General features: G+C 50.4%; 1 protein-coding gene across 1 annotated transcript; it reads right to left on the reverse strand.

The window, feature by feature from the left end:
* Window positions 1-3,239: 3,239 nt before the first annotated feature.
* On the reverse strand, window positions 3,240-8,500 carry NKX1-2 (NK1 homeobox 2). Its single transcript, XM_058544233.1, has 2 exons — window positions 7,886-8,500; window positions 3,240-6,251 (listed from the first exon to the last, which is right to left on the reverse strand). The coding sequence occupies exons 1-2, from the start codon at window positions 8,448-8,450 to the stop codon at window positions 5,551-5,553; spliced, it is 1,266 nt and encodes a 421-aa protein (XP_058400216.1). The 5' UTR covers window positions 8,451-8,500; the 3' UTR covers window positions 3,240-5,550.
* Between the last annotated feature and the right edge of the window lie 460 nt (window positions 8,501-8,960).

Consider the following 8,960-nt stretch of genomic DNA (forward strand, 5'->3'; position numbering starts at 1 on the left):
TTGCTACTATTCACCAATTACTGAATTGACTTATATGGAAGGGAGCTAATTTCAAATTGGAGACCAAGCTTGAAATTTCGAAGTCTTTAAAAAGATTCCACCAAAATCTTGCTTGGAAATGAGTGGGGATTTTTAAGATCAAAGAAGAGTGAGTTAGTTTTCTTCTCCCTGTAGAGATATTTGTAGGAATTAAGTATCCTGAATTCCTGGGAACTTGGAGTGATTTAGTCAGCCATGATGATGTATTAAAAACAGCCCCCTATGCAAAACCAGAATACTTTAGAAAAAACACACTAGTGAAAGAATGGAACTTTCAAAAAGGGAATAAACTCTCCTTTCCACAGTTATTTTAAAACCTTCCTGCACATTTGTGGTAATTTTAGACCTCTTGAGTGTGGACTTGTGAAAGTGGTGTCTAAATTTGCCCCAGATCCAGCACCTTCTACCTTAGAATCTGCAAGTTATTTAGAAGCAAAGAGAACATCAGCCCCTTTTGTAAATGTATTAACTCGCAAGAAATAAAATCGTCACAAGAAGGGAATCGATTTTTTTAAATAAGTAATTTTACAGGATTGTCCACTCGGCTCTTCTGTGTGGACTGTCATCTCCTGCCCCAGTGTTCTTGGTGGGGGAAACCTTGCAGAGGAGGACACCCGTGTGATCAGCAGCTGCCTAGGAGAGCGGTTTATTTAAAACACAGTCTCCACTTGGGGGAAGTTTAATGTTTACTGACAGCATAATATGTGCCTCTCAGAGGCTTAGAAAATTTAGGAGGATTGCAGAGCTAGTAAGTGGTGGAGAGAGGAAATAGGGCCGTCATCTTTTGACTGCACAAACCACCCTGGTGGTAGGAAAGGAAGGGAATACACAGACTGTAATCTTCCCTGTGCCTGGGACCCCATTTGCCTTCATAAGTTCCCATCACCCAAAACAGTCGTTGGCACGAAATGGGTGCTCAATACACGTTTGCAGCAGGAGGGAACGGGTGGAGGGAGGGAGGAAGGAGGAGCAGTGGATACCCTTTCTTTCTGATTCTGACACATCACCTGTACCTACAAAATGCCCAGACAGCTCACAGATGGTTTAAAAATATTTTTTTTACCAAATATTTTATATGATTGGTGGCCCCATGTACAATTTAAACCACCCTGGGGTTATTAGGCCCAGGTTTCAGGCTCTGCCCTTTTCTTAGTAGCTGTGTGACCTTGGGCAAGTCACCTGCTCTCTAAGACTCAGTTTATTGAACCAGTAAATGAGGGGGTTAAGCAGTGCGCAGAAGATCTGACTAGGCACTTCACCAAAACAGATACCCAAATGGACAACGGGCATATGGAGAGGTAGTCAACATCATTACTCATCAGGAAATGAACATTAAAAGCACGGTGTAATACTACCACATACTTTCCAGAATCACTGGAATGGAAAAGGCGGTCAATCCTGAGTGTTGGGAGGATGTGGAACACCTGGAACTCTCATTCCTCGCAGGTGGGAATGTAAAGTGCTACAAACACACTGGAAAACTGGCCGTTTCTACTAAACGTAAACATATGCACACCAGTAACCCCACTCCTAGATATATTACCAATGGAAATAAGAAGATATGTTTACCAAAATATATGTATAAGACTGTTTAATCAAAATGGCCCAAAAGCATTCGATTCCCCATCAACAGTAGAATGGGTAAATAAGTTGAGGCATGTGTCTACAATAATATGCCAACAGTAATAGGAATGAATAATCTACAACTATACACAACATAGATGAAACTCATAAATAGTGTTGAGCAAAGAAAGCCAAATACAAAAGAGTACATACTATAGGATTCCATTTTTATGATTAAAAAGGAAAAGACAGGCACAGCTCATCGATGCTGTTAGAAGTCAGGATGGTGGTTATCCTCCAGGAAGTAAGTATCGGAAGGGGACACCAGGGGTTTCTGTTTCTTGATCTGGGTGCTGATTATAAGGTGTTCTGTTTGTGAAATGCACCAGGCTGTACACAACTGATATATTCAGTTTTCTGTATGTTTACTATGCTGCAGTAAAAACTTTGTAAATGAGGTGGTTGGGCTCGGTACAGCATCTTTAATGTTCTTTCCAGTTTCAATCGGAATAATAACTGTCTTCATTGTGCTTGTTCATTCACGAAGCTGAGTGCTCTCTACATAAACTCTCATGTGGTCCTCTCTTTAGTCCTCTGAGCTAGGCACTATGGGGAACAAACTGAGGCCCAAAGACATGGGGAACTTTCCAAGGTCACATATTGACTGACGGGTGGAAGTGGCTTTGAACCCAGCCACTCAGAGGCCAGGGGCCTCACTTGTAGTCCTTGAAGACCACAGCCCAAGGGACCCAGGAAGGGGTAGGTGTGGCAAGAGTGGCTTTCTCCGGCTGATGCCCAGCAGAGACCCTCCTGGGTGTCTGGAGCTGGGTTTCCCTCTCTCTTTATCTCCACAGCCCGGCTCCTTCTGAGTTTTCCTCCTGCTGAGGGGGCAGGGGTGCACTTTCTGTTTCTCTTTCCTGGAAACTGTGTCTTCTCACTGCTTGGACTCTTAGATACTCCCCTTCAACTGACCTTAGGGTGAAATTACATTTTCTAGTGTACTTAGCACTTACTGAAGAATTTCTTATGTTAGCCTACTCATAATTTTAAAAGCTAGTTAAAAGGTTCTTGCGAGTTATTTCTAAAAAGACAATTATAGTACATTGATCTGTGCCCATAAAATGGATGGAGGTCTCTCAGTGTAAGAAATGCTCTCCACTCACCCCCTTAAATATAAGGCTCTTTGGCTACATGGTTTCAAGTGGGGATCTAAAATGGTCATTTTTAACATCAGAAATCTATGACCAGCAGACAGCCCAAGTCTGAAAAGTTATCTACCAGGCCCTTTATGCAGTATTAAGAACTTGTAAAGTACTAGGAAGTTAATGTCCTAGCAATCCACTACATAGGTGTTGATTTAATTTGTAGCCAATAATAAAAATTCTGTAAGACATTTTGCTTTTGGTATGAAAATGGCCCTAATTGTGTGTTTGTATATACTGCCTGCAGGTATAGCCAGTAGGTGCATATCTAGCAAAAGTCTGAAAAAGATGGCATAAGAAAGTAGTGTTACAGTAGAAATACTCTCTATTTGTGAATGCCAGCTGGTGGGGGAAAGAGGATACACACAACTTCTGATAATTATAAAATTAGTTAAAAGCTTTGCTAATAGAGAACAAGAAATAATTCAACAAGAAATCATTACAAAATGAATTTATTAGACAAACACATCAATAGATTGAGTCTGAGGATTTGGTTGGAAAGCCACTGAGCTTTTTAAAGCAGCAGAAGTCCAAAGCCACACACTTAGAGCATTACTGAGTTACAATTTGTAGAAACGGAGTCAGGAATTACAGCCCTCCATGCTGGTCCACAGACTGATTAGCTTCCCACCTCCCTCCCTCCTCCTTCTCTTCAAGTGGAGTCTTCTGTGACTCAGGTGCCTGAGAGGAATGAAGTGTTTCCCACGTCTTACAGAAACTCAGCTTCTTTATTACAGATCTTGCCTCTGTGCCCTTGAATTGCCTGTTCACGACACGTGGAAGGTTGCTTTTGAGAAACCAACAAATAGTTATCACAGGAGTGTTTATCAACATATAAAGTGAATAAACAATATTCTCTACTACAGTAACTGCATTTTTAATCTCATCTGGCATCAACTGTCTTCTAGAAAGTTACAATGTGTTGTTTGGGGACACTTTTCTTCTTTAGTATAGAAGGAAAAGAGTCTAATTAGTAAATAACACACAAATAATACATGTTCTCAGATCTTGTGAGAGTCACATGAATATGAAGTCTTCATTTAATTTGGGAGAAAGGGAGGATATTTTCTTTCATTCTTGATAGTAATAGAACTAGATATTTCAAGATTATAATATCATGTGTTCATAATACCAAACAGCATGCTTTTACTTTATATGAAGCCATTGATCATTAAATACAATTATTAACGGCATAGGCTATCAAGAAATAGCAAGGAACATGGTATCCACATAGATATCAGTAGGCCTCAGGTAATCAAATAAGGAGGAGAATGAAACATACATGACCTAGCTGGGGACTTCTGGGTTTCTGAGATACGGGCTACAAACCATATTACATAGAAGACTAAGGGAAGAGTATTGCAAACAAAGCTGGCAAGAGAACTTTACAGAAGAATTAATTTTTAAGGGAGATAAAGCAGCAGTGAGAATGCATGTCCATATGTCAAGTTCCTACAGTTGAATCCATCATGAATATGCCTTTTGCTTCCCCAGTAGCTCTTTACACCCAAGAAGCATTTCTTTCACAGTCCCTTACAACCTTTTGCTTGTTCGCCATGCCATTATGGAGAGTCTGGAACAATAATTGCTTTCAAGTCAGAATCTTAGATGAAGCTCTAAAAACCTTGAATTTGTGCTTTTAAAAAACAGTCCAATTCATACCAGCAGTGTGTGCTGCAGGAGCTAACTCTGCCCAGCTTTGTTCACTACTTGCAGCCTCGGAATCGCTGGGACAGAGACATTAGCCAGGACTGAAGTTTTAAAGTATCAAATCCTGCAAATCAAAATAGGCAGTCTCATGCATAGACTTCAAGATTTCAGTTGAGCCTCTAGTCCCTTCACTACCATTTTTACGCCTTTCGGGCCATCACGGTGGCTTGTCAAAGCTGCTCTCAAAACTCCAGTGCACTAGAACCGTGTCTACTTTGGCAGGTAAGTCTGGCTACAAAGCTGTTAACATTTCCTAGCACAAATTTCTGGTCTTCTCAGAAAATAAGGTACCATTATCTCAGGAATAGCCTGTGGAGTGTCTGTTTGGAACAAACTCAGCTCAAGTCCGAATCTCAAATGAAGATCTAAAATGTAGAGCTTTATGCATTTAAAAAATAGTCCATTTCACAGCGGCAGCGTGTGCTCGTGGACCCAGCCCTCTCCAGCTTTGTTCAGTATTTGGGAAGAATCCCTGGGTTTGGGCCAATAATCAAGTATGAAAAGGGAAACAATCATCTATGAAAATGGAAAGCTCCTCACCCTCTGAGTGAGCGAAAATCTTTGAAGATTCCATCCTAGGTGTGAGCAGCTGGTAGGCAGGTGGTCTTGGCTCCCTGGTGCCTCCATCCTCGCAGCTGTGTTAGCCCCGCGCGGAGCACCCAGACCCTCAAAAAGAGCCCTTGAACTGAAGTAAGTCTGCCCGAAAGTGAGGAGTAAGGTCCAGAAACGGGAAGATTTGAGGACAGCCTCTGTCCTGGACACTTTTAAAGAAGGCAGATCCTTGACCCCCTTTGTGGATCGCGTGGATTCAGGGGGTCGGCGCGGCGGGAAGGGGCGCGGCTGGGAGTCGGCAGGCGGCCTCTCCCTGCCCTCTGGCGGCACCTCCCGGAAGCTGGAAGGGAAAGGGCGCGCAGACACCCGCGCACCAGGAGGGGGCGGTCCCTGCGCGTCGGCGCCCTTCCATGGAGTGGGGACCACACGACGACACCAATCATTCGAGAGTTCCGACGAAGTGGGGCCCAGGGGGGCTTCGGGTTCACAGGTGCGGGGCGTAGAAAGGGGTCAGGTAGGAGGGCGCGAGAAAGGGCGCAAAGGGGCTCCCGGCGGCGGCGGGCGTCAGCTGGAAGGAGGCGGCGGCTGGGAAGAGGACGTTGGCCGCGGAGTAGGAGGGGAAAGTCTGGAAGGGCAGAGCGCCCGGGCCGGGCGGACCCGGGCTGCTCCCCGCGCCGCCGCCGCTGCCCGCCCCCGCCGTCGCCCCGGGCGCCCCGGGTTGGGGCGCGCCACCCCCTGCCTGCGCCGCGCCGTCGGCGCCGGGGTTCTGCTTCTTCCACTTGGTCCTGCGGTTCTGGAACCAAATTTTGACCTGCGTCTCAGTGAGGCTGAGCGACAGCGCGAGGTTCAGGCGCTCGCACACCGACAGGTAGCGCGTGGCCCGGAACTTGTTCTCCAAGGCCACCAGCTGCTCGTAGGTGAAGGCGGTGCGCGCGCGCCGCGGCTTGGCGCAGCTGGGCTCGGCACGCCGGCGCCGGGGCCGCGGGGATCCCGGGGAGCCAGCGAGGCCGCCCGCACCGCGCTCCCCCGCTGCCAACGCCGCCGCCGCAGGGGCTTCAGGGGAGCGCGCCGGGCCCGCCTGCAGGCGCGCAGGCCTCTCCCGCCGCCGCCGCCGCCGCCGCCCCGCGTCCTCTGAGTCCTCTGAGTCCTCGGCCTCCGAGCCCTCCAGGGGGGACGCAGCAGCATCTAGGAGAGAAGGGGGCGGTGACCAGAAGCCCCGAACCACCCGGCCCATCCAGATCCCCAGACCTCCTCCTTGTCCTCCCCAGAGCACGCAGCTCGCCCCCAACCCAAGCCCCAGCTCTGCCCCTCTCCCAGCATTGCGCTCCCCCTACCCGCGACCTCACATCCTTGAAAGCGCTTCCCAGGAATTGGGGTTTAGGGGTGCAGTGCCCTCTTGCCCTTTACTCATCTGCCACCTAGCAGGCGTCTAGGAAGTGTATTTTGAATGAATGACACCCCGCATTAAGAAAAATAGACTTTATGGGACACCGTGGGGGGGATAGGGTCATTGTACATTAACACATCAAGACATCAAGTGCGTTTAGGGCTGTGTCTCCCCAGTCCCTAGAAGCGTCTTTTGGTCTGGGACGCCTAGCAATTAAAAAAGAAGTTATTAAGCTTACCCCCCTTTTAAAGTGAAATTCCCCCTTTCCCATCTTCTCTCTCCTGCCGTGTTAATAGAGTTTCAGATTTGTGCGGGGCCGGATCGATAGATGTCATCTATTAAAGGTAAGTTTTAATCGAACAATATTAGGATCAGACAGGGAAAGGGGGTTTGAAGTCGGTACCTGCAAGCTGCGGGCAGGAGATATGCAGGCGCCAGTAATAGAATATCGATCATGGGGTGGGGGGAGGGGAGCGCTGCGCCTCCGAGGGGCGATCCAACAATTACCAGGCCGACCGCCTGGGCCCGAGAGCAGCCGCCAGAGGCACCCCGAGCCCCAGACAATCACCGCCAAATTTGAGGAGGGGAAGCGGGAGGCTGCGTGGCATCCAGCCTCTCCCAGACCTGCGCCCCTGACCCTCGGCGTCCCTCCAGGGAAGCTCATGCCCACGCCTCACCCAACATGGGTCCTGCTGTCGTTTGTCCTTCCTTCCGGACACAAACTTTCCTGGACCCCTCATCAAGTGTTCGCCAGAGTTAGGAGTAAGTCAAAAGGGGTTTCGAGGAGAAAGGACCAAAAGCCTCCCATCACTCCGCCCCACCCCCGCCCCCAGCCCAGTCAACCACTGGGTCTGGGGAGAGTGAGCGCTTGGGGCAGCGGAGTCTCCGCAGGTGTCTCTGGATGGTTAGAAGTGGGGCACTGAGTGCGTAAACCTGACCTCGCTTCTCACTAAGACCCCGACACAAGATTTAGCCTCAGCTCCCTCATCCATATAATGGGGGCAAAGTTAATGACGCTGTCTACCTCGCAGGTTCTGAAGTTTTCCATGACTTTTAGAACAGTCTCTAGCCCAGGTTCTGGCACGTGGCGGGCGCATTAAATGCCCGATACATGAATGAGACTGGGTCAGGTGGGCGCTGGGCATTAGTTTTCACTGCCAGCAAATCAGAGCCGTGGTGCTTACTCGCTTGGCGGGTGAGCAGGGATGGGGCTCCGGTGGCAAATCCCTGAGTTGGAATGCTGGGGGCCTCCTTTCTGCCTCAATCCAATTCCAAGACAGGGCTACACTTCGCACTTCGTCCCGTGCGCCTTCTCCCTTTGGGGAAGACGCCACTAAGGGCCACTCACCGTGTCCCTGGATGTCCCCCCCCACCTCTGTCGCGTCATCAGAGCTGGGGCTTCCCGAGGCCGAAGGCCTCCTCGCATCCTTACCAGGGCTCTCCCTCTGCCGAGCCTGATCCCCCGGGCTGGCGTCCTTCCCCGCTTCGGCCTCTGCCAAACTTTTCTTGGCTTCCCGGGAAGCAGAGCGCACGGCCGGGAGCGCAGCGCGGGTGAATTTCTGCGGGTCCAGGATGTCCAGGACCGAGAAGGAGATCTTGTGGTGGGAAGGAGCCGCCTTGGCCCCGCCGTCCTGCCATGCCAGCATGCCCGCCGCCCGCAGGCCGGAGGCCGGCGGCGCGGGGTCCGGGATGGCCGCGCTCGGGTTTGCCTTCGGCAGTGGCTCGGCCGCAGCTCTCCAGGCGGTAGGAGGGTCGGGGCGGCCAAGCGAAGCTGGGGAGGGGGATGTGGAGGCGGGGCCGGGAGAGAGCCGCGGGGGCGGGGGGCTGCGCGCGGATTGGCACTTGAGCGGCCCAGACCCCCGCCACGTGCACGGCGTGCTCTCAGCAGCCCCAAGACTGCCCCGCGCCGCGCGGGGGCCGCTCGCCTCGGTGACGGGACGCGTCGGTGAGTCTGGTGCGCGCGCCCGCCCCCCGGGACAGCGCCGCTGGCTCCGCATGCCTCCGCCCAACCGCAGGGACTACGGGTATGCGCTAGGGAGGGAAGGCCGAACGCTTTCATTCGGGAGACACTCCCCCCGCCAACACACACACACACACACACACACACACACACACACACACACACACAGACTTGGGCTTGGGTTTGCGCCCTTTCCCAGTGCACCCGCCTTTGAATTAGGGATGCGATTGAGGCCAGCACTGATTACTGTACTTCAAGGCAACACTCAGCACATCTCCCTCCCCGCCAGTGAATCACAGTGATCACGGCCTCAGACCCGGTCACCTCGGTTTTAAAAGCTCTCATGTTCTCACAGTTTACAGTTTACAAAGCCCTTGGGCTTCGAGATCTTATTTGATTCTCTGAGCATCCCTGTGAGGTGGGCGTGGCCTGGCAAGACTATTATCCCCGTTTTAAAGATGAGGAAATTGAGGTTCAAAGATGAGAAGTGAGTTGCCCAGGGTCACTGTTGGTTGGTGACAGAGTCTGGATTCGAACCCAAGTTCAT

This window comes from Diceros bicornis, chromosome 6 (genome assembly GCF_020826845.1).
Source record: "Diceros bicornis minor isolate mBicDic1 chromosome 6, mDicBic1.mat.cur, whole genome shotgun sequence".
NCBI lineage: Eukaryota > Metazoa > Chordata > Mammalia > Perissodactyla > Rhinocerotidae > Diceros > Diceros bicornis.

Coding starts and splice junctions, on each gene's coding strand:
- NKX1-2 (XM_058544233.1), bottom strand. CDS start 8,450: ATGCGGAGCCAGCGGCGCTGTCCCGGGGGGCGGGCGCGCGCACCAGAC. Junction 6,252..7,885: donor TCGGCAGAGGGAGAGCCCTG/GTAAGGATGCGA, acceptor CTTCTCTCCTAG/ATGCTGCTGCGTCCCCCCTG.